The sequence below is a fragment of the Cololabis saira genome, chromosome 4 (genome assembly GCF_033807715.1).
Source record: "Cololabis saira isolate AMF1-May2022 chromosome 4, fColSai1.1, whole genome shotgun sequence".
Lineage (NCBI taxonomy): Eukaryota > Metazoa > Chordata > Actinopteri > Beloniformes > Belonidae > Cololabis > Cololabis saira.
This window is the reverse complement of record NC_084590.1, coordinates 47,383,243-47,411,241: the sequence shown is the minus strand read 5'-3', so window position 1 is coordinate 47,411,241 and position 27,999 is coordinate 47,383,243. Positions and strand designations below refer to the sequence as shown.

Below are 27,999 nucleotides of genomic sequence, written 5' to 3'. Positions count from 1 at the left end.
AGAGGAGTCCAGACAGAAAACTGGTTTCTCTGAAACACTGATAAAACCTCACATTATAGGACACTTTTCGATTATTGGTCTCATTTACTAGCATCTGAAGCCCGGCTAGCTCAGTCGGTAGAGCATGAGACTCTTAATCTCAGGGTCGTGGGTTCGAGCCCCACGTTGGGCGCTGAAGGCACATTTATGAAATTTGTTTGAAGTGTAGAGTCCAGGTTGAAGGCTAGCAGAAAGGAATCACCTCCACTGCTGTTCTGGTCACTGAGATAGATTTTACTCGGTAAGACTGGTGACATCATCAATGACATCACATGTCTAAAGACATTCCAGGGTTAGATTAAATAATTCGTAATTATGACAATGTTAGTATAGTGGGCAGTATCTGGGCCTGGGGTTCAATTCCCCAATGGAGAGACCAGCTATTTGGTACAATGGACATACAAGTGAACAAAGTTCAATAGGATGAAAATGACTCCTCCACACACCAGTTGCCGTTGGGCTGCTAAAAAAGCTTTAATTGATGAAGTTCTTCTAAAATAAAACTGTGGATGTTCTGTTCACTCGTCAGTCCTGATCCAGAGGTCCAGCCTGTTAGACTCAGACCAGAGACCTTTTGCATTTGCGACAAACCGAATAACCACTACACTACAGAAACTGTGCAACAGGTTATTGATCATGATTCAATTCATTCAATCATTTAGTTTCTATTCCCCCTTAATCTTATACAAAACCATCAAGACAGGTATGTAGAGACATAGATAGTGGGACATTTTGCACTAGCTAGCTATAGGATAGCTTGAGGAGCATAGCAACCTGATAATCGCCAGGTCTACACAGATTTTGACGTAGTCAAGCTGAACTTGAGATGCGCTCCAGTTGTCTCATAATGCCAAGTGGACGAGAGTAGGTGACATCATCACCAGGTAGTTGGCTTCCAACTGCACCAACTCCTAAAAAATGGACACCTCCGAAATAGCCAATTTGTGAGCATCTACAATTGCGAAAAACTAGACAATCACTAGTTTAGTCACATGTTGTCCTTCAACTGTCTGGGTGGTGTCCAGAGGAGTCCAGACAGAAAACTGGTTACTCTGAAACACTGATAAAACCTCACATTATAGGACACTTTTCGATTATTGGTCTCATTTACTAGCATCTGAAGCCCGGCTAGCTCAGTCGGTAGAGCATGAGACTCTTAATCTCAGGGTCGTGGGTTCGAGCCCCACGTTGGGCGCTGAAGGCACATTTATGAAGTTTGTTTGAAGTGTTCCCCAATGGAGAGACCAGCTATTTGGTACAATGGACATACAAGTGAACAAAGGTCAATAGGATGAAAATGACTCCTCCACACACCAGTTGCTGTTGGGCTGCTAAAAAAGCTTTAATTGATGAAGTTCTTCTAAGATGAAACTGTGGATGTTCTGTTCACTCGTCAGTCCTGATCCAGAGGTCCAGCCTGTTAGACTCAGACCAGAGACCTTTTGCATTTGCGACAAACCGAATAACCACTACACTACAGAAACTGTGCAACAGGTTATTGATCATGATTCAATTCATTCAATCATTTAGTTTCTATTCCCCCTTAATCTTATACAAAACCATCAAGACAGGTATGTAGAGACATAGATAGTGGGACATTTTGCACTAGCTAGCTATAGGATAGCTTGAGGAGCATAGCAACCTGATAATCGCCAGGTCTACACAGATTTTGACGTAGTCAAGCTGAACTTGAGATGCGCTCCAGTTGTCTCATAATGCCAAGTGGACGAGAGTAGGTGACATCATCACCAGGTAGTTGGCTTCCAACTGCACCAACTCCTAAAAAATGGACACCTCCGAAATAGCCAATTTGTGAGCATCTACAATTGCGAAAAACTAGACAATCACTAGTTTAGTCACATGTTGTCCTTCAACTGTCTGAGTGGTGTCCAGAGGAGTCCAGACAGAAAACTGGTTACTCTGAAACACTGATAAAACCTCACATTATAGGACACTTTTCGATTATTGGTCTCATTTACTAGCATCTGAAGCCCGGCTAGCTCAGTCGGTAGAGCATGAGACTCTTAATCTCAGGGTCGTGGGTTCGAGCCCCACGTTGGGCGCTGAAGGCACATTTATGAAGTTTGTTTGAAGTGTTCCCCAATGGAGAGACCAGCTATTTGGTACAATGGACATACAAGTGAACAAAGGTCAATAGGATGAAAATGACTCCTCCACACACCAGTTGCCGTTGGGCTGCTAAAAAAGCTTTAATTGATGAAGTTCTTCTAAGATAAAACTGTGGATGTTCTGTTCACTCGTCAGTCCTGATCCAGAGGTCCAGCCTGTTAGACTCAGACCAGAGACCTTTTGCATTTGCGACAAACCGAATAACCACTACACTACAGAAACTGTGCAACAGGTTATTGATCATGATTCAATTCATTCAATCATTTAGTTTCTATTCCCCCTTAATCGTATACAAAACCATCAAGACAGGTATGTAGAGACATAGTGGGACATTTTGCACTAGCTAGCTATAGGCTAGCTTGAGGAGCATAGCAACCTGATAATCGCCAGGTCTACACAGATTTTGACGTAGTCAAGCTGAACTTGAGATGCGCTCCAGTTGTCTCATAATGCCAAGTGGACGAGAGTAGGTGACATCATCACCAGGTAGTTGGCTTCCAACTGCACCAACTCCTAAAAAATGGACACCTCCGAAATAGCCAATTTGTGAGCATCTACAATTGCGAAAAACTAGACAATCACTAGTTTAGTCACATGTTGTCCTTCAACTGTCTGGGTGGTGTCCAGAGGAGTCCAGACAGAAAACTGGTTTCTCTGAAACACTGATAAAACCTCACATTATAGGACACTTTTCGATTATTGGTCTCATTTACTAGCATCTGAAGCCCGGCTAGCTCAGTCGGTAGAGCATGAGACTCTTAATCTCAGGGTCGTGGGTTCGAGCCCCACGTTGGGCGCTGAAGGCACATTTATGAAATTTGTTTGAAGTGTAGAGTCCAGGTTGAAGGCTAGCAGAAAGGAATCACCTCCACTGCTGTTCTGGTCACTGAGATAGATTTTACTCGGTAAGACTGGTGACATCATCAATGACATCACATGTCTAAAGACATTCCAGGGTTAGATTAAATAATTCGTAATTATGACAATGTTAGTATAGTGGGCAGTATCTGGGCCTGGGGTTCAATTCCCCAATGGAGAGACCAGCTATTTGGTACAATGGACATACAAGTGAACAAAGTTCAATAGGATGAAAATGACTCCTCCACACACCAGTTGCCGTTGGGCTGCTAAAAAAGCTTTAATTGATGAAGTTCTTCTAAAATAAAACTGTGGATGTTCTGTTCACTCGTCAGTCCTGATCCAGAGGTCCAGCCTGTTAGACTCAGACCAGAGACCTTTTGCATTTGCGACAAACCGAATAACCACTACACTACAGAAACTGTGCAACAGGTTATTGATCATGATTCAATTCATTCAATCATTTAGTTTCTATTCCCCCTTAATCTTATACAAAACCATCAAGACAGGTATGTAGAGACATAGATAGTGGGACATTTTGCACTAGCTAGCTATAGGATAGCTTGAGGAGCATAGCAACCTGATAATCGCCAGGTCTACACAGATTTTGACGTAGTCAAGCTGAACTTGAGATGCGCTCCAGTTGTCTCATAATGCCAAGTGGACGAGAGTAGGTGACATCATCACCAGGTAGTTGGCTTCCAACTGCACCAACTCCTAAAAAATGGACACCTCCGAAATAGCCAATTTGTGAGCATCTACAATTGCGAAAAACTAGACAATCACTAGTTTAGTCACATGTTGTCCTTCAACTGTCTGGGTGGTGTCCAGAGGAGTCCAGACAGAAAACTGGTTACTCTGAAACACTGATAAAACCTCACATTATAGGACACTTTTCGATTATTGGTCTCATTTACTAGCATCTGAAGCCCGGCTAGCTCAGTCGGTAGAGCATGAGACTCTTAATCTCAGGGTCGTGGGTTCGAGCCCCACGTTGGGCGCTGAAGGCACATTTATGAAGTTTGTTTGAAGTGTTCCCCAATGGAGAGACCAGCTATTTGGTACAATGGACATACAAGTGAACAAAGGTCAATAGGATGAAAATGACTCCTCCACACACCAGTTGCTGTTGGGCTGCTAAAAAAGCTTTAATTGATGAAGTTCTTCTAAGATGAAACTGTGGATGTTCTGTTCACTCGTCAGTCCTGATCCAGAGGTCCAGCCTGTTAGACTCAGACCAGAGACCTTTTGCATTTGCGACAAACCGAATAACCACTACACTACAGAAACTGTGCAACAGGTTATTGATCATGATTCAATTCATTCAATCATTTAGTTTCTATTCCCCCTTAATCTTATACAAAACCATCAAGACAGGTATGTAGAGACATAGATAGTGGGACATTTTGCACTAGCTAGCTATAGGATAGCTTGAGGAGCATAGCAACCTGATAATCGCCAGGTCTACACAGATTTTGACGTAGTCAAGCTGAACTTGAGATGCGCTCCAGTTGTCTCATAATGCCAAGTGGACGAGAGTAGGTGACATCATCACCAGGTAGTTGGCTTCCAACTGCACCAACTCCTAAAAAATGGACACCTCCGAAATAGCCAATTTGTGAGCATCTACAATTGCGAAAAACTAGACAATCACTAGTTTAGTCACATGTTGTCCTTCAACTGTCTGGGTGGTGTCCAGAGGAGTCCAGACAGAAAACTGGTTTCTCTGATAAAACCTCACATTATAGGACACTTTTCGATTATTGGTCTCATTTACTAACATCTGAAGCCCGGCTAGCTCAGTCGGTAGAGCATGAGACTCGTCAGTCCTGATCCAGAGGTCCAGCCTGTTAGACTCAGACCAGAGAGCTCCCGTTGTTGTTTAGCAGTATATGAGACTATAATAGACTAGAAGACTATGATAGACTCGACTAGAATATAAGACTATAATAGACTAGAAGACTATGATAGACTCGACTAGAATATAAGACTATAATAGACTGGACGAGACTAGAATATAATAGACTAGACTAGACTAGAATATGAGACTATAATAGACTAGACTATGATAGACTAGAATATGAGACTATAATAGACTAGACTAGAATATGAGACTATGATGGACTAGAATAGACTAGAATATGAGACTATAATAGACTAGACTAGACTAGAATGTAAGACTATGATAGACTAGACTAGACTATGATAGACTAGACTAGACTAGAAAACTATGATAGACTGGACTAGACTAGAATATGAAACTATGATGGACTAGAATAGTCTGAATAGAATAGAATATGAGACTATAATAGACTGGACTAGACTAGACTACAATACGAGACTATAATAGACTATAAAACTATGATAGACTAGAAGACTATGATAGACTCGACTATAATAAACTAGACTAGACTAGACTAGAATATGAGACTATAATAGACTAGACTACAATATGAAACTATGATGGACTAGAATAGACTGAATAGAATAGAATATGAGACTATAATAGACTGGACTAGACTTGACTAGAATATGAGACTAGAATAGACTAGAATAGACTAGAATTGACTAGAAGACTATGATAGACTGGACTATAATAATGTAGACTAGACTATAATAGACTGGACTAGACTAGACTAGATTATAATAGACTGGACTAGACTATGATAGACTAGACTATAATAGACTGGACTAGACTAGACTATGATAGACTAGACTATGATAGACTGGACTAGACTAGACTATGATAGACTAGACTATGATAGACTAGACTATGATAGACGGGACTAGACTAGACTAGATTTTAATAGACTGGACTAGACTATAAAAGACTGGACTAGACTAGACTATGATAGACTAGAGTCTAGTCTATCATAGTCTAGTCTAGTCCAGTCTATTATAGTCTAGTCACTAGACTAGAATAGACTAGACTAGACTAGACTATAATAGACTATAAAACTATGATAGACTACTAGAATACTATGATAGACTTGACTATAACAAACTAGACTAGACCACACTATAATATGAGACTAGACTAGACTGGACTAGACTATGATAGACTGGACACCTCTGATTCCACTAGCTGTTTTGTATTTCCTGTGATCTTTATGCTGCTTAAATGATGTGATTTTCTCCCCGAAGGAAGATTAAACAGATCGGAAAAAATAAATAATTTATAATAATAATAATAATAATAATAATAATAATAATAATAATAATAATAATAATAATAATAATAATAATAATAATAATAATAATAATAATAATAATAATAATAATAATGATAATAATGATAATAATAAACAATAAATCCAGTCGGAACCGTCTTCCCTGTCAGACCGCACTCCGGGCAGCAGAACCCCTGACCCAGCGAGGCTCGTGATTGGCTGAGCCCGCTGTCACTCCCGGTCTGCGGGCGCTGCTATTGGCTGTTCCTTCTTCCGGTTTCTGCGCGGTCCCAAAATCAGCAGTGAGACAGACGCAGGCGTGGAGGGAGCGTTGTGGACGCGCTGCGAGGAGTTCGAGAACCGGTACCGGCTCTGTCCACGTGGTCCCGGTACCGGCTCTGTCCACGTGATCCCGGTACCGGCTCTGTCCACGTGGTCCCGGTACCGGCTCTGTCCACGTGGTTCTGGTCGCAGCTGCTACCGGTTCGGAGGAGTGACGTCACGCTCCAGGTAAACAGCTGGACCTGCTGGTTCGGAGCCGGTTGGGTCTATTAAGAATACACAGATGTGCAGGGGTGTTTCTAGACTTCCCGGGGCCCTAGGCAAGAGAGACCATGGGGCCCCCCAGAATCATGATGAATGAAGTCCAGGAACACAGATTAGTAACACAATCTTTTATTAAACAATTAAGATACATAATAAATAGCATAACTTTCTTCATGCAAACTTTACATACCTACTAACATACAAGTATTATGTGGCTATGAATGTGTTTAGAAGAAAATGGCTGAATTCACTTTACACAGACTTTAATGTGCAGTAAACTTGCTTGATGGATGACTGGGAGCAGAGGTGTCAAAAGTATTCACATTCATTACTCAGGTAGAAGTATAGATACTAGAGTTTAAAAATACTCCTGTTGAAGTATCAACTCAAGTTTTTTACTCAAGTAAAAGTATAAAAGTACTGGTTTCAAAACTACTTAAAGTGTAAAAGTAATGTAAGGGGGAAAAAAGCCACTGAGGACAAAAGCCATTGAAAATGAATGCATCTTAGTATAATGTAAATATATTAAAGAACCATATACCGGTATGTGTACTATTGAGCATTAACATGTGTTTCAGAGAGCAGGAGATATGATGACTAGTTGCCTATAAGTATTGTAATGGTGCAAAAAGTCAAACTTCAGAGGCATGTTATCATTTATCCTAACCTTTATTGGAATGTACATCCAAGTTTAGTTGCAGGAATCTGAGGGATGTAAGAACAAAACTGGACAAGAACATCTGAAACAACCACATCCAAATTCACTCTATCCGGATGGAGCAATTTAACTGGATAGTTTTTTTTGAAGGCCGAAATGAAATAAAGTAACGAGGCTGTTTTTAAAATGTAAGGAGTAAAAAGTACAGATAATTGCGTGAAAATGTAAGGAGTAAAAGAAAAAAGTCGCCTGAAAAATAATTACTCCAGTGAAGTATAGATAACCAAAATTTCTACTTAAGTAAGGTAACAAAGTATTTGTACTTCGTTACTTGACACCTCTGACTGGGAGTTTGGGATATAGTGGCAGGCTGGCTTGCAGCACTACTTTTTTATAATGTAACACACATAGCTTACACATTCCCTCTTACCACTGTCCCTTTTATTATTTTCCTCCTCTTCTTGTTTTTTTTTTTTTTTTCATGTACTGTTCGTTCAGTTCATTTTTTTCAAATTGTGAATCACTATTGCCGCATGTCGATGCTGCTGGCTATTAAGGGGGCCCCAATAGGGAGATTCTTGACTGTCCATGCAGTGTCTATGGGGGTTTCAAGTTGTGTCGCTGATATGGAGCGATATCAGCCGTCTGTCGGGCCCCCTATTATCCACTAGCCATTGACAACTTGGAAAGGGCCCTGTGCGGGGCATTTCTGATGCATTGTGGTTGCAGCGTCTAAAGTAGATCCGTTATTTTGTTGTCAGCCGTCCCTCGGGGCCCCCTTCAGGGGCTAGGGCTGCAACTAACGACTATTTTAATAGTCGACTAGTCACCGACTATTGAAACGATTAGTCGACTAATCGGATAATTAGTAATTTTTTTTTAAATTTAGTATGAGGTTGCATTAATTATGTGGCAAATGATAATAAACACAAGAAAGATGGGTACTAGAGTACGGAGCCCCTCTGGTGACATTTGAAAAAAATAAAATAATGCATGGCCACGCATTAATAACACGTGGCCACGCATTAATAACACGGGGCCACGAGATAATCAACGCGTGGCCACGCATTATGTATCTCGTGCCCACGCATTATTTTACTCGTGGATGGCATTATAACCTACTGTCTGGACTTCGTGGATGCAACTTCCTTGGTGGGATGGTTATTCATCATCATTAATAACGGTAATTATAGTCTATTTATATTAAAGAGCAAGAGCATTGTCATGTCATGATACATAATGCGTGGTCACGAGATAATCAATGCGTGGCCACGCATAAATAACTCGTGGCCACGAGTTAATGCGTGGCCACGAGTTATTAATGCGTGGCCACACATTATTTTATTTTTTTCAAATGTCACCAGAGGGGCTCCGTACTAGAGCCCTGCTATAGTGGGGCTGTTTTCTTCATCCTGCTCCCGCTGAATTTCTGACCATTACCGCCCGCAACGTGTGTTACACTCCCACCCCTCCCGCAAAACTCATGAATTCATGCCCGCACGGCGCACAATAATATGCATTGATTTAGTGTCTTCTCCCGTCCCGCAAGAGAAAAGTCCAGACAAATCTATCTGATTTAATGTTAACATGATCATTTTGGAGTTTGATGGATAATTGACAGTTCATAGGCACCTGACTGAAAGTTAGACGCAAATCCATCATTGTCATCAGCGCACAAGCCTTTTTTCGCCTTTCGCGCTGCATCAATTATGTGATGAAAAAAGCTAATTGAGATAAAATTCGCAAATATTCAACAAAAGGAATAAATGATAAATAAAATCCCCAAATACAATTTTTGAAAACAAAAATTATTAAAGTGCATTGTCTAACTCTGTTTCAACGGCAGGTTCTGGTGATGGAGGCCCCGCCCCGCGGGGAGGAGCATCGACAGGAAGCGGAGCAACAGACTGAGGCCCCGCCCCCGGCGGTGGCCGTCAGCCGGTGTGGCTCCGCCCCCCTGCTGTGGCGGGTCCCGGACCTGAAGGCGGTCCGGTCCCGGGGCCTGGTGGGGGCCCTGCTGGGCTCGTTACCCAGAAGCCCCCGCCAAAACCTCCGTCTGGGCCGCCCTCTGCTGCTGCTGCCGGAGGAGGAGGAGCTGCTGAGGGAGGGGGCGGGGCCTGCAGCCCCGGCTCCTCCCCCACACCGCCAGGTGAGGTCACCAGCTGAGGATCACCTGACCAGCTGCTCTGACGTGATGTTAGTGTTTCCATGGTTACAGTGCTGCCATGGTTACAGAGCTGCCATGGTTACAGTGTTTCCATGGTTACAGAGATGCCATGGTTACAGTGTTGCCATGGTTACAGTGTTGCCATGGTTACAGTGCTGCCATGGTTACAGTGCTGCCATGGTTACAGAGCTGCCATGGTTACAGTGGTTCCATGGTTACAGAGCTGCCATGGTTACAGTGGTTCCATGGTTACAGAGCTGCCATGGTTACAGTGTTGCCATGGTTACAGAGATGCCATGGTTACAGTGTTGCCATGGTTACAGTGTTGCCATGGTTAGTGTTGCCATGGTTACAGTGTTGCCATGGTTACAGTGCTGCCATGGTTACAGTGCTGCCATGGTTACAGAGCTGCCATGGTTACAATGGTTCCATGGTTACAGAGCTGCCATGGTTACAGTGTTGCCATGGTTACAGTGCTGCCATGGTTACAGAGCTGCCATGGTTACAGTGGTTCCATGGTTACAGAGCTGCCATGGTTACAGTGTTGCCATGGTTACAGAGATGCCATGGTTACAGTGTTGCCATGGTTACAGTGTTGCCATGGTTACAGTGTTGCCATGGTTACAGTGCTGCCATGGTTACAGTGCTGCCATGGTTACAGAGCTGCCATGGTTACAGTGGTTCCATGGTTACAGAGCTGCCATGGTTACAGTGTTGCCATGGTTACAGTGTTGCCATGGTTACAGTGTTGCCATGGTTACAGAGATGCCATGGTTACAGTGTTGCCATGGTTACAGAGATGCCATGGTTACAGTGTTGCCATGGTTACAGTGTTTCCATGGTTACAGAGCTGCCATGGTTACAGTGGTTCCATGGTTACAGAGCTGCCATGGTTACAGAGATGCCATGGTTACAGAGATGCCATGGTAACAGTGTTTCCATAGTTAGTGTTTCCATGGTTACAGAGCTGCCATGGTTACAGTGTTTCCATGGTAACCTGACGGGGGTGTGGTCTAACCTGACGGGGCGTGGTCTAGCCTGACGGGGTGTGGTCTAACCTGACATGGGCGTGGTCTAACCTGAAGGGTGTGGTCTCCAGGGCGGGGGGGCGGAGCCGGGCCAGCGGTACCAGGAGGAGCAAAGGCGGAGCTACGAGGAGCAGAGGGTCCTGGCTCTGGAGGACCGGAGGCTGGCGCTGACCCGGGCTCTGACGTCACGGGAGACAGGAGAGAGCGTTACCGTGGAGACGGGTGAGAGCGTTACCACTAAGGGTGTTACGATACACTAATCTCACGATACGGTACGATACACGATATTGAGGTCACGATAACGATACGATACGATATTAAAGTAGTATTTTTTTAACAACCTTGAATGAGGAACATATGACTGGAAAAAATTGTTTTTTATTTGAAAGACACAAAATACAAAACAATGCTGTACGTTTGCCCTATTGTTACAGTTTGTAATATTTTATAACTGTTTAAGTTTTAAAGAGCAAGCCCGGCCAACCATTTTCCACAAACTGAACTAAAAGTAAATGTCAGGTTTGCATTATGCATCTTCAGTTTCATACAAGTACAAATATTTTGCCACAAACTGAAAAGTTTCTCTCATGTATGACTTGATTTTTTTCTTTTCCAGAAATGTAGAAATGTCGAGAAAAAAGGCGAAATGTCGAGATTAATGTTGAAGTACAACTTCGAGAAAAAAGTCGAAATGTTGAGAAAAAAGTAAAAATTTCGTGAATAAAGTTGAAATGTTGACTTTTATGACTAGTTGACTAGTAAACACAATATATTAATATTAATGACCCAATATCGCGCTACAGTTTGTCACCTCCACGACACGTATCGTGACGTTTTTGTATCGTGAAATTTCGTGGCATGATATATTGTTACACCGCTAGGTTCTAACGGTCCTGGTTCTGGTTCTCCCTGCAGACCCGGAGGCCCGTCTGGAGGCCCGTCTGGAGGCCCTGGACCGGGACTTCCAGTTCCCCCCGTCAGCGCTGGCGGTCCAGCTGAGCACGGCGAGGGCGGGGCTTAGCTGCTGCCCCGAGACCCGCCTCTTCCTGCGGGCCGAGCGGCCAATCAGAGGCCGGGACGCCCCGGGATCCAGGTACCAGGTGTTCCGGGACCTGCGGGGGCGGGGCTTCTTCCTCACCTCGGCAGGGAAGTTCGGCGGGGACTTCCTGGTTTACCCAGGTGAGTCATCAGAGGGGGCGGGGCAAGGGAGGGGCGGGAGCAGCGGGCGGGGTTAAAGGTAGAGTTAAAGGCAGGTTAAAGCGAAGTTAAGGGCGGGTTAAAGGTGAAGTTAAGGGGCGGGTTAAAGGTGAAGTTAAAGGTGAAGTTAAAAGCGGGTTAAAGGCGAAGTTAAAGGCGAAGTTAAAGGCGGGTTAAAGATGGAGTTAAAGGTGGAGTTAAAGGCGGGTTAAAGGTGAAGTTAAAGTTGAAGGTGAAGTTAAAGGTGGAGTTAAAGTTAAAGGTGGAGCTGCTGACCGCATGTCCGTCCTCAGGCGACCCGCTGCGGTTCCACGCCCACTTCATCGCGCTGGTTCTGGACCCGGACCAGCCGGTCCCCCTGCTGGACCTGCTGGCCGAGGCCCGGCTCGGCTCCAACGTCAAGAAGACGGTCCTGCTGTGTTCGCCGGCGCCGGACGGAACCGTCCAATACACGTCCCTGCAGTGGAGCGGGATGGTGTGAGCGGAACCAGAACCGGAACCCGGCTCTTTGGGCCGCTCCGGGACCCTGGAGTACCAGCGATACCAGCTGGTCGTCGGCTCTGCAGGCGTGACGGATGTAGAGCTTCGGTCCGGATCAGTTCTGGACCTGCTGGTCCAGACCCGGGTCCAGATCCCCTTCAGACACTGTTTGGTACCTCGCTGGCGAACATCGCTAGCTGGCGGTCGCTGGCGACCGTCGGCTAGCGTAGCGGCGAGTCTGCAGCAGAAACATCTGGATCCGTCACATCTGTTTCCCTCTCCTCAACCTCACCTCCCATTCCAGTTCTGTCACCGTTTGTGTCTTTATGAAAATGAAAATAATCCAAAAGTCTCTGGTGTCTTGTTTTTATTTAAAGTGCCGAGTCATGCTAGCTCAGAGGCTAGCGCGCTAGCTGCTTTAAGGGGGGCGATGGTTTATTTACGTCGTTCTTTTAAACTCACGTATGAACGTCTTCATATTAACTTATAAATAAAGCATATAAACAAGAAAAAAGTAAAGAAATCCTTTAACATTCTGGAGAACTGTAAAGTTGGGGTCTTAGGTCGAGTGTTTTTAAAACCTAAATAATAATAATTGCAGTTAAAACGTTCTGGGGTTGTTTTTTGTCCGGTACTGAGACCCACCGGGACCAGAACAGCAGAAGGTACCATCAGATTCTTCAAAGACGTCATTCCATTTCACACAAATATAAATTAAATAATAACAAAAGTCTAATGGCTGATTTACAATTTAATTTTCACCAGAAACAAATCAGGACAGTTTGTCTTCGGTTGACGTGACGAAGAATGATATTCATGTTAACTAACTTTAACTGACTTTCACTAACTTTAACTAACTTTAACTGACGCCTGACTCAGTAAACATCAGTGTTTCATCTCAGTCATGTGACCTCAAAGTTTGTCATTTCAGCAAAATTTAAAGTAGAAGTAAATTCAACAGATATTTTAAGTGGTTACTGAACAATGTAGGTTAACTAACTACATTAACATTACACGCTTAACAGAGCTAGTTAAGTTTAACTCATTAAAAAAACTAGTTAACTCATTTAATAGTTAACTAAGATACACTTTAACTAATTTACTTAAGCTAGATAACTAATTTAATAGAACTAGCTAACTTACTCATTTAATAGCGCTACAAAAACTAACTAATCCAAAAGAACTAGTAAACTTTAACCAATTTAATTGAACTAGTTCATTTTAACTACTTTTAAGCTGTAACCATTTTAATACAACTTGTTGACTTTAACTAGACTAATCTTAGTTCACCAGAACTGGTGAACTAAGATTAAACTTTAAATAGTTTAACAGAACTAGTTAACCTGAAATAATTTAACAGAACTAGTTAACTTTAAGTTACTGAACCTTGAAAACAAGTTTAGCAGAACTAGTTAACCTGAACTAGTTTAACAGAAGTGGTTAATCTGAACTAGTTAACCTGAACTAGTGTAACAGAACGGGTTAACCTGAACTAATTCAAAATAACAGGTTAATCTGAACTAGTTTAACATAACTAGTTAACTTTAACTAAGTGAACCTGTTCTACAAGTTGAGCTAGTTACCCTGAACTAGTTTAACTAGGGATGCCCCCGACACCGATACTGGTATACTGCTCTCATGTACTCGTACTCGCAAAACTTCTCCGATACCACGCACCGATACTTCATTGTTGTTGTAGTTACTGGTTAGCGCCGCTAGGGGGAGATGTGGGTGAGTGAGTGTGCAGTCTGGCGGCGGAGCAGCCGCCGAGCCGCCGCTGCGACTGCGGGCTCTCGGCGCGCCGACAGCTCGCGGTCTGCATCCGTTGTTTTGAGGTGTGTCCACACTGCTGACGTCCCACTTGCATTGGTTGTCGCTGTCTCACCCACGGGCACCACTCTCCTCCCACCACCACGCTAGGCCAAAGATCCTCTATACAGAAGATAGCGCATTACCGTTACTGCCAATGGTATGAAATGGTATCCACTTCCGGTCTCCTAAGTGGGCGTGGCTGCCCCTCTCCCCACATCATTTTGGAACATACAACACTAGATACAGTACAACTTTCTTCCAAAAAGACTTAAATAATAAAACATTTTTTGTTTTTTTTTTGTTTTAAACTTCATTTTATCCGATGGGAAAACGATGAGAGCCAAATCTCGCGAGAGTGTGTTGCTCAGACAGAGACAGGTCTCAAACAAAGTTAATTTTCTCCTAATCTGTCGGTCTGAAAATTGCCATTTTGGTGTCAGAATGTTCAGAAGGTTTGTGGCTTTTGAAAAATGGATCCCATATTTACTTAGGTTACTATGGGGCGAAGGAATTGGTAATAATCTGTGCTCACGTTCACTTTTCCCATAGGACACAATAGACTCAGGACCTACTTCCGGTCTCCTAAAGGGGCGTGGCAGTCACGTGACACAGATACTGGAAACCGAACCGTAGTGGGCTGTCTCGTTTATTGAAAGTCTCTGGCTAAGCTTAGCCGCCTAGCGGCTAACCGGAATGTAGCAATGGGATTGTTTATGTTCTTCTTCTCTGTTTTATTGGCGGATCGCAACCAACTTTAAGGTGCATACCGCCACCTACTGTACAAGAGTGTGTAACATCATTTCATTTAGCCTGTTTTTCAAATTCTATTTGATTGTTTATGTTGTTTCACACGGACGGCTTCAGGTGAAGCACCGCACATGCTCAGTTGATGTACCTGCGATGAGACTAAAGCGTGGAGGAAAGTACGGTGGCCGACAAGGGCCAAATGCGTCTCAGTTAAGGAAAACGGCTTCAAGTACAGAAACTATTCAAATTCACAAACTCAAAACGAGGTACAAAAAGAGGAACGTGGTGCAAATGAAAAAACGTGCTGCAAAAAACAAAGACAAATGCAGCATCATCAAACACGCTGCAAATAGAGAAACGATGCAAAGCACAAAACGATATAAAACAAGAAACCATCTTCAAAAGAAAAACGACGAACAGCTGACTGAACCACAGTGTTTACATCCATGGTTTAAGCATACAGCGGGAACGGTAATGTGATATAATGTGGTTTATATCACTGTACAACGCTGTACATTACGAGACGTTTCTTTATTATATTTTAACGTTACAGTCAGCTGTTCGGTCTCTCTCTACATCCCGTGTGTCTGTCCATTGAGCTGTTACGCTGAGAGCGCCCCCTGCAGGTTTGGTAACCGGTTATGAAGCGTTTTTCTTTTGAAGATGATTTCTTGTTTTATATCGTTTTGTGCTTTGCATCATTTCTCTATTTGCAGCGTGTTTGATGATGCTGCATTTGTCTTTGTTTTTTGCAGCACGTTTTTTAATTTGCACCACGTTCCTCTTTTTGTACCTCGTTTTGAGTTTGTGAATTTCATTCGCTTCCGTACTTGAAGCCGTTTTCCTTAATTGAGACGCATTAGGCCGTTGCAGTGCGTTTGGCCCTTGTCAGCCACCGTAGGAAAGCCCCGCCGGCTGAGTTTTGTTTAAAATTGAATTTCAGTTGCAAATAAAACCTGTCTTCCAATTCATTACATTTTTCATTGCATTTTTAGCCTAGTTATTTTTGTGGTAGAAGTGTCGGATCGGTACTCGGTATAGGCGAGTACACAAATTAAAATACTTGTACTCGTACTCAGTGTGAAAAAAATGGTGTCGGGGCCTCCCTAAGTCTAACAGAACTAGTTAACTTGACCCCCAGGAGGTCCAACTCTCCGGCTGGACGGTATCTTCAGCTCGGTTCTGGAAACGTCCTTCAACCTTCTCCGGATGTTTGGACCCGGAACATCGACGCTGTGACCCGATTCTGACGGTCCGGTTCTGACGGTCCGGTTGAAGTGGGTCAGAACTGAACCAGGACACCAGTGGGTGGCTGGTTGGACCGGTCCATCAGTCCTGGACCGGGTCCGGGTCCGGATCTCCTCAGTACATGAGGTCGTTGGCCCCCCCGTCCAGCTCCGTCTTGTTCTGGTTCTGGAAGGGGAGCCGGGCCCCGGTGGCCAGCCGGGTCAGCGCCGCGTTGAGGCCCTGCAGCAGGAAGACGAGCAGGAAGAGCCAGAAGCTGCGGTCCAGATCCTCGGAGAACGTCTGGAACACCAAGTTCTCCTCGCCGAAGTTGGAGATTCGCTCCGACAAACGGTGGAGCTTCAGCTCGCAGCAGAACAGAACCAGAACCAGGAAACTGGACCCACCTGCAGGACCAGAACCAGAACAGGGATTAGAACCAGAACCAGGCCGCAGGTGTGTTCCAGGTGTGTAGCGGGTGTGTTGCAGGTGTGTTCCAGGTGCAGGTGTGTTCCTGGTGTGTAGCAGCCAGGTGTGTTCTAGGTGTGTTACAGGTGTGTTACAGGTGTGTTGCAGGTGCAGGTGTGTTGCAGGAATGTTTCAGGTGTAGGTGTGTTACAGGTGTGTTCCCGGTGTGTTCCAGGTGCAGGTGTGTTCCGGGTGCAGGTGTGTAGCGGGTGTGTTGCAGGTGTGTTCCAGGTGCAGGTGTGTTCCTGGTGTGTAGCAGCCAGGTGTGTTACAGGTGTGTTGCAGGTGCAGGTGTGTTGCAGGAATGTTTCAGGTGTAGGTGTGTTGCAGGTGTGTTACAGGTGTGTTGCAGGTGCAGGTGTGTTCCAGGTAGGTAGCAGGTGTGTTCCAGGTGTGTTGCAGGAATGTTCTAGGTGTAGGTGTGTTGCAGGTACAGGTGTGTTACAGGTGTGTTGCAGGTGCAGGTGTGTTACGGGTGTGTTTCAGGTGCAGGTGTGTTACGGGTGTGTTCCAGGTGCAGGTGTGTTCCGGGTGCAGGTGTGTTCCAGGTGTGTAGCGGGTGTGTTGCAGGTGTGTTCCAGGTGCAGGTGTGTTCTAGGTGTAGGTGTGTTGCAGGTGCATGTGTGTTCTAGGTGTAGGTGTGTTGCAGGTGTATTACAGGTGTGTTGCAGGTGCAGGTGTGTTCCAGGTAAGTAGCAGGTGTGTTCCAGGTGTGTTGCAGGAATGTTCTAGGTGTAGGTGTGTTGCAGGTGCAGGTGTGTTACGGGTGTGTTTCAGGTGTAGGTGTGTTACAGGTGTGTTCCCGGTGTGTTACAGGTGTGTTACAGGTGCAGGTGTGTTCCGGGTGCAGATCTGTTCCAGGTGCAGGTGTGTTGCAAGTGCAGGTGTGTTCCAGGTAAGTAGCAGGAATGTTCTAGGTGTAGGTGTGGTGCAGGTGTGGTGCAGGAATGTTCTAGGTGTGTTACAGGTGTGTTGCAGGTTGCAGGTGTGTTGCAGGTGTGTTACGGGTGTGTTGCAGGTGTGTTCCAGGTATGTAGCAGGTGTGATGCAGGTGTAGGTTTGTTCTAGGTGTGTTCTAGGTGTGTTACAGGTATGTAGCAGGTGTGGTGTGTTCCATGTGTGTTCCAGGTGTAGTTGTGTTGCAAGTGTGTTACAGGTGTGTTCCAGGTGTGTTGCAGGTGCCGGATTGTTGCAGGTGTGTTCTAGGTGTGTTCCTGGTGTGTTCTAGGTGCAGGTGTGTTGCAGGTGTGTTCCAGGTGTGTTCCAGGTGTAGGTTTGTTCTAGGTGTGTTGCAGGTGTGGTGTGTTCCAGGTGTAGGTGTGTTGCAGGGGTGTTCCTGGTGTGTTCTAGGTGTTTTACAGGGGCAGGTGTGTTCTAGGTGTGTTACAGGTGCAGGTGTGTTCCGGGTGTGTTTCAGGTGTGTTCCAGGTATGTAGCAGGTGCAGATGTGTTCCAGGTATGTAGCAGGTGTATTACAGGTGTGTTACAGGTGTAGGTGTGTTACAGGTATGTAGCAGGTGTGTTACAGGTATGTAGCAGGTGTGTTGCAGGTGTGGTGTGTTCCAGGTGTAGGGGTGTTACAGGTGTGTTCCAGGTGCAGGTATGTAGCAGGTGCAGGCGTGTTCCAGGTATGTAGCAGGTGTATTACAGGTGTGTTACAGGTGTAGGTGTGTTACAGGTATGTAGCAGGTGTGTTACAGGTATGTAGCAGGTGTGTTGCAGGTGTGGTGTGTTCCAGGTGTAGGGGTGTTACAGGTGTGTTGCAGGGGTGGTGTGTTCCAGGTGTAGGGGTGTTCCAGGTGTGTTGCAGGTGTGTTCCAAGTGTGTTACAGGTGTGTTACAAGTGTGATGCAGGTGTATTACAGGTGTGTTCCAGGTGTGATGCAGGTGTAGGTTTGTTCTAGGTGTGTTCCAGGTGTGTTCTAGGTGTGTTGCAGGTATGTAGCAGGTGTGGTGTGTTCCAGGTGTGTTGCAAGTGTGTTGCAAGTGTGTTACAGGTGTGTTGCAGGTGCAGGTGTGTTGCAAGTGTGTTACAGCTGTGTTCCAGGTGTGTTGCAGGTGCAGGTGTGTTCCAGGTGTGTTCCAGGTGTGTTCCAGGTGTGTTGCAGGTGTGTTGCAGATGTGTTCTAGGTGTGTTGCAGGTGTGTTACAGGTGTGTTCTAGGTGTGTTGCAGATGTGTTCCAGGTGTGTTCCAGGTATGTAGCAGGTGCAGGTGTTCCAGGTGTAGGTTTGTTCTAGGTATGTTCTAGGTGTGTTGCAGGTGTGTCGCAGGGGTGTTCCTGGTGTGTTCTAGGTGTGTTACAGGTGCAGGTGTGTTTCAGGCTTGTTCCAGGTATGTAGCAGGTGCAGGTGTGTTCCAGGTATGTAGCAGGTGTGTTACAGGTGTAGGTGTGTTACAGGAGTAGGTTTGTTCTAGGTGTGTTCCAGGTGTGTTGCAGGTGTGGTGTGTTCCAGCTGTAGGGGTGTTACAGGTGTGTTGCAGGGGTGTTCCAGGTGTGTTGTAGGTGTGTTGCAGGTGTGTTCCAAGTGTGATGCAGGTGTATTACAGGTGTGTTCCAAGTGTGATGCAGGTGTATTACAGGTGTGTTGCAGGTGTGATGCAGGTGTATTACAGGTGTGTTCCAGGTGTGAACTCACCGCAGATGCAGGTCCACAGGTAAAGTCCCAGGGGGCCTTGCAGCGTCTCGTACGGTCGGCCGAAGGCGTTGAAGAAGAAGAAGATGGCCGCCACGCAGGAGAAGATCGCTGCCACGGCGCAGAAGAAGACCACCGATACGTGGAGGGGGACGGGAACCGTGGAGAGGAGGTCTGGGAAGACTGGCACAGATAGGTCTGTCAGGACTAGGTCCAGGTCTGGTCCAGGTCTGATCAGGATCCAGGTCCAGGTCTGGTCCAGGTCTGATCAGGATCCAGGTCCAGGTCTGGTCCAGGTCTGATCAGGATCCAGGTCCAGGCCTGGTCCAGGTCTGATCAGGATCCAGGTCCAGGCCTGGTCCAGGTCTGATCAGGATCCAGGTCCAGGTCTGGTCCAGATCTGGTCCAGGTCTGATCAGGATCCAGGTCTGGTCCAGAATCCAGGTCCAGGTCTGGTCCAGATCTGGTCCAGGTCTGATCAGGATCCAGGTCTGGTCCAGGATCCAGGTCCAGGTCTGGTCCAGGTCTGGTCCAGGTCTGATCAGGATCCATGCTACTCACTCAAACCCAGAACCGATTTAAGTCTTGATCCAGATCTCCTGACAGTTTGGCTTTTTTCTCGAAATCGTACTTCAACATTAATCTCGACATTTCAACTTTTTTCTTGACATTTCGCCTTTTTTTTTCTCAACATTTTGACTCTTTGCTCAACATTCGACTTTTTTCAACTCTTTTCTCGATATTTCGACTTGTTTTTCGAAATTTCGAGTTTTTTCTCGACATTTTGACGGTGAGTGACGTCACTCACCTCTGAACTGGTCCCCCTGTCACTACCTGATGTGAGTCCGCTACCCGATTTGAGTCACGCATGCACAGTCGCCTCCAACATGTGCATTTCAGTGGAGAAGTAGTGTTGTCATTACCCGATTATTGATTAAAATGAGCGACTTTAATGTTTTCCATCATATCCATGCCTACATGGAATCCGGAAAGTTCCATCCCAGTTTGGGAAAAGCTGACAAATGGAAGATTACTCGTTCTATGAGTAATTACATCTTGAAAGGTAATTTGGCTATCATGCTTAGCTATGCTTGCTAAAAATAATATAAATATTTTTTGCTAAAAATTATATAAAGATTTTTTGCATCAATACCCTTATATAGCATAACATTCTCTGTTGTTGGACGCGACTGCGCATGTGTGACTCAAATTTGGTAGCGACTCACATCAGGTAGTGACACCCCCCCCCTATGACGTCACCCACCTCTGACTCCCCCCCCCTATGACGTCACCCACCTCTGAACCCCCCCCCCCCTATGACGTCACCCACCTCTGAACCGGTCCCGCCGGCCCCCCAGGCCGCACTGCTTGGTCCTGGTTCCGTGGAACAGGCCGTACTGCAGCTCCCCCAGGAACTGCTGCAGCTCCGGCCCGGTGGCGTTCACCAGCTCGGCTCCGGTCCGGCACAGGACCGACCCGCGGACCCACAGCGGCAGCGCCGCGGCCACGAGCGCCGTGAGCGCGCAGCCCAGGGCCGCCACGCCGCACACGGAGAGAAGGAGCCGCTTTTGCCGGTCCGGCATGATGAGGATGAGATGGGGAAGAACCGGGAATGGGTCGGAACCGGGACGGGACCGGGGAGGAGCCGCGGCGGGTCAGGCGGCCCCGCGTCGCCATGGCAACAGAGGCTCCAATTACCCGTGAGGGTCATTAGTGTCCCGGAAACGGCCCGGATGACAGATGGCTCATTGTTCACATTGTTCAGACTCCATGTTCAGGTTCATCTGGGAACTCTGAGACCAGAACATGACCCCCCTGACCTTGGGGAATTGGAAATATTTTCGAGCCCCCCCCCCCCCCCCCCCCCCCCCCCCACCTAACGGTTCCCACCTAGATTTGTTGAATTAAATATGATTGTACAAACATTACTCTACTAATAATAGCCACAACTATAATTGTATATTGTATTATTAATTGAACATGAACAAAAGTGCTTGTATTGCCAAAATGATTCGGTGACACTGTGAAATAATTAGAATAATAATAATAATTTAACTTGTATAGCACTTTTCAATACAAATACCAAACAATAATTATGATACTAACAATATTAACTAGTAATTGAAACTAGGCCTTCTTCCCTGAGTATTATTTATTTTATTTTATGAACATATATTAATAGACATGAACTCCTATTTGTAGGCTACTGCAGGTTGCAAATAATCACATTACTATTCCATTCCTATTCCACACTCTTAACAGTGACTTGTGTGTGCTTGCTTTCCCTTGCAGATCTCGTGGACAGCTTGTTGTGGACTCCTCTGCTTTTCCTCCTGCCTGCTTTGTCAAAAACTTCTCCATTGTGTCCGTTTCCAGCTCCACTCTGTCTTCCCGCCGATTATTATAAAATGCACTTGCAACTTTTTTATTTTCCAGGAAATGTAATAACATGGTGTATTATGTAATGATACCTATTATTGTTGTTTAACAATTCATTTATACAAGAGGGACTTTTGTTGTTTTTTATGCAATTTCCCTTAGAGCTATGTAGCCCCAAAAATCTATGTATAATACTCCAAATATAACTTTAGTTGCCTATTTGAAGTTTGGATTATATAAGCCAATAACAAACAAATAAACTATGCTTTAGAATTGTTATTACATAATGCACCATGTTATTACATTTTCTAGAGAATAAAAAAGTTGCAAGTGCATTTTGTAATCTTCTCAAAATGTAATAACTTATTAGGCTACATAATGCGGCAAAATGTATTACAAAATGCGTTGGGGTAGTTTATTACAAAATGTGGCAGTTTATTACAAAATGCAGCTTTATTACAAAATGAAATGACAAAGTTATTACATTTTGGACGTTTATTACAAAATGCACTGTTATTACAAAATGCGGCTCAACAGAGCTAGTGTGAGCGGCTGTGAATGCTTTGCAACGGTGGAGCGGCTACAGCAGCACCCGCTGCTCTACGGGGACAATGAATGAATGAATGAAAAACTTTATTTCGAACATGCTAAAAAATATATATTTAAACCAAAGAACAATAGTTAGATAATAATCATGATAAATACAGTATAATACAAATCATAACAATCATAAACAAAAACATGCCTCACTGGCTTTTTTTTTCTTTTTCTTTTTCTTCCTTTTTTTGCATGCTCGAAATGGAGCAGGGAGAAGTTAAAAAACGTATTTAGCCCTGCCCCGGTTATTTACAACACAAAATATAATTTGCCACCCGAAATTAAGCCGTATACATACATACATACATACATACATACACACACATACACATATGCACATACACATATTCATATTCTCCATACATTATAATACTCAATATACACCATGGAGCAATACATTATACTTTATATATTATACATTTAAATAGAGCCATTAAATAGAGAACAATAAGTTATTGTCTGGCGACGGGTCTGCGTGCACCTCCATCACCTCCGCAAAAAGAACCGCAGATCAGCATCTGACAGAGGCAAGGCAAGTTTATTTGTATAGCACAATTCAACACAAGGTAATTCAGAGTGCTTTACATCATCATTAAAAGCAGCAAGACACAATTAAACAGTAAATAACAAATAAAATGATAAGAAAAGAGGTCAAATGATAAAAAGCACAAGTTGATAAAGAGTAAGTGCAGTAGAGTACAGCAGGTACACATCTAATTCTTACAATGGCAATTACATTTCTATACGATCAAAACGTACAAAGACCGGGTCAAATACAGTATTACAAAAGTAATAATAGTAACAATTCGTACGGTGAATTAAACCAGTTTGACAATTCTATGCCACAATGCCTGTTTCCAGGTCTTATTTCACACAACTGGCGAGAATTACGTTTCTATACGGTCAAAACGTACAAAGACCGGGTCAAACAGTGATGAGACAGTGAGACAGAGATGCGTGTCCTTTTCCTCTCCTCCTGCTCTCCTGCAGCTTCCACGTCTCCCTGGCGATCGAGCTCCCGCTCCATCTTCTCCCTGTCGCTCACCGGCACAGCGATGCCCATCTCCCGCAGTGTCGGTACAGCTTCTATCAGCGTTGGAAAAGTTTTCACTCCACTGTCCAGGGAGATTTTCAACTGCGCCAGTTTTAGTGTTGTCTTCTTCATTTAGATCACACAATCAAATACGTCACAGACTCACAGCACCTACTTCTCCTCTGGGTGTCTAGAAACAAACTAGGACAAGGCGAGTCGAGTCGCGCTGAGTAGGTACTAGTATAAAAAGCACCAATATACAGGACTGTCTCAGAAAATTAGAATATCGTGATGAAGTTCTTTATTTTCTGTAATGCAATTTAAAAAAAAAAAAAAAAAAAAAAAAAAAAAAATGGCATACATTCTGGATTCATTACAAATCAACTGAAATATTGCAAGCCTTTTATTATTTTAATATTGCTGATTATGGCTTTAAGATTAAGATTCCAAGAATATTCTAATTTTTTGAGATAGGATATTTGAGTTTTCTTAAGCTGTAAGCCATGATCAGCAATATTGAAATAATAAAAGGCTTACAATATTTCAGTTGATTTGTAATGAATCCAGACTGTATGACATTTTTGTTTTTGTAATTGCATTACAGAAAATCACAATATTCTAATTTTTCTGAGACAATCCTGTAGTATCTTATGTCTGAATTAGGGGTTGTTAGTTAAAACAATAAAGGTGTTAATCATCCCATAAAAAGAAAGAAGATCCTAAATATATAACTGCTCAATAGGACTATTACAAGAAAACTCACTTAAATGATGCTGAACACAAGAAACTGAGGAGAGAATGGGTTGAGAAGATGTTTTATGCATCCTGTCCAAACAGCAGGAAGGAGAGGAGTGGCAATTTTGATCAGTCGATCCACTAACTTTGTAATACAGAGGGAAGTAAAGGATGGGGGGAGGTGCATAGTGGGTATGGGAACCCTGGGAGGAGTAGAGCTAACCATCATGAATATTTATGCTCCGACTAAAGGTGACCCTGTAGTTTTTTAGAGATATAGCATCCATATTTGCAAGGGAAGCTAGAGGGGCTGTAATTCTAGCAGGGGATTTTAATTGTGTCTTGAATTTGAAAATTCACAAATTACCTGGCTGGAGAGCCAAGAATCCAACGACAAAAGACTTTACATTCTTTTCAAATGTGCATGAATCATATTCCAGAATTGATCTGATTTGCATTTCAAAGTAAAGCCTACACAAGATTGAGGATTGTATTATAGAACCTATAACTCTGTCACATCACGGTCCAGTAAGGTTTCAATTGAATCTGGGTTTTGAAAGACATTTTAAATACTGGAGATTAAACGTTTCATTGCTAACAGATACAACGATTCAACAACAACTAAAACAAGCTATAGAAGAATACTTTGCAATAAATGATAACGGAGCAGTTTCCCCCTCCAGCCTTTGATGGGGGCGGTGCCCTAGCGCCCCCTACTGACCAGGTGCAGATGTTTACAGATGCATCATGTCCGTGTGTTGGCGTGTAGCTCCATCCTCATCTGGAACAACGCCTAATTTTGTCAACGGTTGTGTTTGATTCCAGTGTCCAGAAAGCAGAAGTGGTGGGAGAGACGACATCAAGACAACAAACGGAGACGACAAGAGGAGAGAGAATGAAGGAGAACGCTGCAGGAAGAGTACGAAGAAGAAAGAAAAAAATATGAAAAACGGAAAAAAGAATAAGTTTATCTGATACAAGAACAAGAGAAGGAGAGAAAACAAGTAAAGGACAACTACAAAGATCAGCTGCAGGGCATGAAAAGGATGTATGAGGAAGAGGCCAGAAAACAAGAGGAAGAGTTTAACGTGCAGAAAAGGAAGGGTGAAAGACGAAGAGATGGAGAGACCCGACAAGGAACCAGAGATACATGAACTGACAGATGAAGAGAGAGAAGCATCATCCTCCGATCCCTGTTGTCTCGGTTGGTTAACGTTTCATCCTGACGATTACAGCGTCTGTATCACTGGAACATTATTGTTTGTGTAAAAGTTTGTAATGACGATTATTATTATTGAACTGATTAACATAATTGATTTTTATTTATTGATCTGTTTTAGACCTGTCAAGACCACATATAATTATGTATGTATGTATGTATGTATGTATGTATGATATATTTTAACTTGTAGCACTTTGAGATTTGTTTTTAATGAAAAGTGCACTAGAAATAAAATGTATTATTATTATTATTATTATTATTATTATATATACCTTATAGAGCACGCACATCAACACTAGTATGAATCTACATATCAATACGTACATTTCTTGAACACTAGAACCCCTTGTAAATAAATCCATATAAATGAATCTGTTTTCAATGAATGTACATAAAATAAATGAATCTGTTTAATAAATCTCTAAACTCAGGACATCTCCCAAGTGGTTTTGTAGCTCTCTTCAGCTGTTGTCATTCGAATTTTCTGTGTTTCATGATCCTGATTCGGCCTCTGATCCCGTTCCTGGTCCTGATTTGGCCTCTACTGGTATTGATTTTCTGGAGCTTTTTCCAATATTCTGTGAGACCTCACACAGAATCAAAGAGAAATCAGGAGAACTCCAATCTGCTGAATCAAAGTTAGAAGTTTAACAGGATTTATTAAAACATGAAGTTGAATTAGAGAGAAAATGGGCGAATTAAACTCTGGCAATGTTCCAAACAGGGTTTATGGCTCCTGTTTTCCATCAGCATTGATGATTTTCAGTTTCATTTAACGTCAGAAGTCAGATGACGAGTAGTCTGGTCATAATTAGATTAGATTAGATTAGATTCAACTTTATTACCATTGCACATGTTAAGGTACAGGGCAACGGAATGCAGGTAGCATCTAACCGGAAGTGCTTGTGCAGTGAAATAAACACAATGTACAGCATATACACATATATACACATATATATAAGTGTGTATGTACACAGTGCAGATTAATAAATACTGTTGTTATATATATCTTTATTTAAACTCGAAAATCATTGAGGGCGAGCTCTCATTTACAATGACGTTGAGCAATAAAATGAGGTGCAGGTCAGACATGAATGAGTGATAATATATATTATAAACAGATTATAAACAGATTAGATGTGATTATATGATTTACAACAGATTTTGAGTTACAGTATGTACATGGGTGATTGCAGATTCCCAGTGTGCAAGTATTTACAGTAGTGCGAGGAGGTAGTTGGTAAAAAAGTTCAGTGCAATTATATTATGTACAGATGTGCAGAATAGTGCAAAGAGTTAGTGGGTACGAGCCCCATAATAAAGAGTTTGAGACAAGAAGTAGAATCAAAAAGTTACTTTACCCTCTCAGGCACAAAGTTCAAGGTTCTCTTTATTAGTCTCCCACGGGAGAAATTGGTCTCGGAGTAAAAGGCCACAAAGTTGCAGTACAGACAGACACAGACAGCACATTATATTATTATATATACATTTATTTATTTTCTTGCTTTCCCTTTATGCAATCTCAATGTAATAGGAGGTTTGATTGTTCTCTCAATCTGATGTATTTATGTTTACATCTGAGTTTGTCATTGTTCTTGTTAAATAGGCAGCAGCGCCCCCTGGCGGCCGCAGGTCGGAGCCTTCACTTCTAAATTCCTCTCAGTCTCGGAGGTCGGTGGCGCCGCGCAGGTGAACAAGTGAGTAATTAACTATTATCTATAGAAAGGAGAATAAACTCAAGGTTTTATCAGGGATTTCTTTAAAAACACTGACTGAAACGTTTTAAACTTCATGTTTTGTAAACGTAGAAGAACAGCTATGAAACATTTATGAAACATTTATGAAACTTTTATGAAAACAGGCGACAATGATCAAAAGTAATCTTAAAGAAATAAAACGGACAAATACTGCTGAAATATACAAAGATATGAGTTGTGGATCATATTTATTTTGACCGAGTAGCTCATAATAATGGAATGGCGCCCTAGTTTCGGTTCTGTTTTATTGGAATAAACCGAACTTGTTAGGGTTCTGTTTTATTGGAATAAACCAAACCTATTAGGGCTGATCAGCTGATATATCAGGGCGAAGGACACAATAGCACCAGGCGCGTGTCTGCTGTTTTATTTACTCTTTTAACGAATTAATGTTATGTTTTAATATTAATAATAATAATTGATCCTGGCTCAGTGGGAATGACAGACAACAGACCATAATTGTACTCATGCAACAACAACAACAATAATAATAATAATAATAATAATAATAATAATAATAATAATAATAATAATAATAATAATAATAATAATAATAAAAATAAAAAGAAGAAGAAAAACACCGTTCACATTTCAAAAGATTGTTAAACTTGTGATTTTATATCACAAGATTAACTTGGTTTTTGAGTAAGAAGTTTAGTAAAACAAACCCACGAGCACAAATCTCCTATGAATCTGTTCACTTCTAATATAACTTTAAATAAGACTCCTAAAATACTTCAAGAGCTGTGAGTTTCACATGAAAGTGCAACCAGCAAACAGCTGATTTTAAGCCCGCCCACTTCTACGTCCCTGAACCTGTGAGTCATTTAGATCGTGACGATTGATCTTGTATCGGAGTCGGTTGTGTTTTAACTGATCGTTAATGTACGAGTGAATAACGGGTTAAAACACTTCTAAACGTTTATTAAACCGTGTTGCAGCCCTGGTAGGTTTTACACCAGCAACCCTTTTCCTGCACCTTTGCACAGACTGCAGTCACCTGCGGCTCAACCCGCGTGTGCGCATGCGCCTCAGTCGCATCTCTCCCGGTGTTTTGTGGCGTGGAGATGTGAACTTTAATATTTCAGCTGCATCCTGGTTTTAACTTTGCTATTTA

General features: G+C 43.3%; 4 protein-coding genes and 5 non-coding genes across 9 annotated transcripts in view; 7 read left to right on the top strand and 2 right to left on the bottom strand.

The window, feature by feature from the left end:
- LOC133442055 (zinc finger protein 664-like) overlaps positions 1-27,999 on the bottom strand; it is a 214,491-nt gene that overhangs the window by 148,243 nt on the left and 38,249 nt on the right. The window lies entirely within an intron of this gene.
- trnak-cuu (transfer RNA lysine (anticodon CUU)) lies at positions 100-172 on the top strand. The gene has a single exon. It is a non-coding gene; the product is annotated as a tRNA-Lys (tRNA).
- Positions 1,162-1,234, top strand: trnak-cuu (transfer RNA lysine (anticodon CUU)). Its single transcript has one exon. It is a non-coding gene; the product is annotated as a tRNA-Lys (tRNA).
- Positions 2,030-2,102, top strand: trnak-cuu (transfer RNA lysine (anticodon CUU)). Its single transcript has one exon. It is a non-coding gene; the product is annotated as a tRNA-Lys (tRNA).
- On the top strand, positions 2,894-2,966 carry trnak-cuu (transfer RNA lysine (anticodon CUU)). Its single transcript has one exon. It is a non-coding gene; the product is annotated as a tRNA-Lys (tRNA).
- On the top strand, positions 3,956-4,028 carry trnak-cuu (transfer RNA lysine (anticodon CUU)). Its single transcript has one exon. It is a non-coding gene; the product is annotated as a tRNA-Lys (tRNA).
- Positions 6,494-12,641, top strand: tsen34 (TSEN34 tRNA splicing endonuclease subunit). The gene is made up of 5 exons (XM_061719999.1): positions 6,494-6,707; positions 9,248-9,550; positions 10,668-10,818; positions 11,512-11,775; positions 12,087-12,641. Exons 2-5 carry the CDS (start codon positions 9,257-9,259, stop codon positions 12,272-12,274), a joined length of 897 nt encoding a protein of 298 aa, XP_061575983.1. The 5' UTR covers positions 6,494-6,707; positions 9,248-9,256; the 3' UTR covers positions 12,275-12,641.
- clrn1 (clarin 1) lies at positions 13,012-20,817 on the bottom strand. The gene is made up of 3 exons (XM_061720001.1): positions 20,490-20,817; positions 19,163-19,342; positions 13,012-16,463 (listed from the first exon to the last, which is right to left on the bottom strand). Exons 1-3 carry the CDS (start codon positions 20,740-20,742, stop codon positions 16,195-16,197), a joined length of 702 nt encoding a protein of 233 aa, XP_061575985.1. The 5' UTR covers positions 20,743-20,817; the 3' UTR covers positions 13,012-16,194.
- Positions 26,783-27,999, top strand: part of LOC133442075 (GTPase IMAP family member 8-like) — a 9,114-nt gene continuing 7,897 nt past the window's right edge. The window contains exon 1 of the mRNA XM_061719987.1: positions 26,783-26,822. Coding sequence (XP_061575971.1) covers position 26,822 — 1 coding nt within the window. The 5' untranslated portion in view covers positions 26,783-26,821. The remainder of the gene's footprint in view (positions 26,823-27,999) is intronic.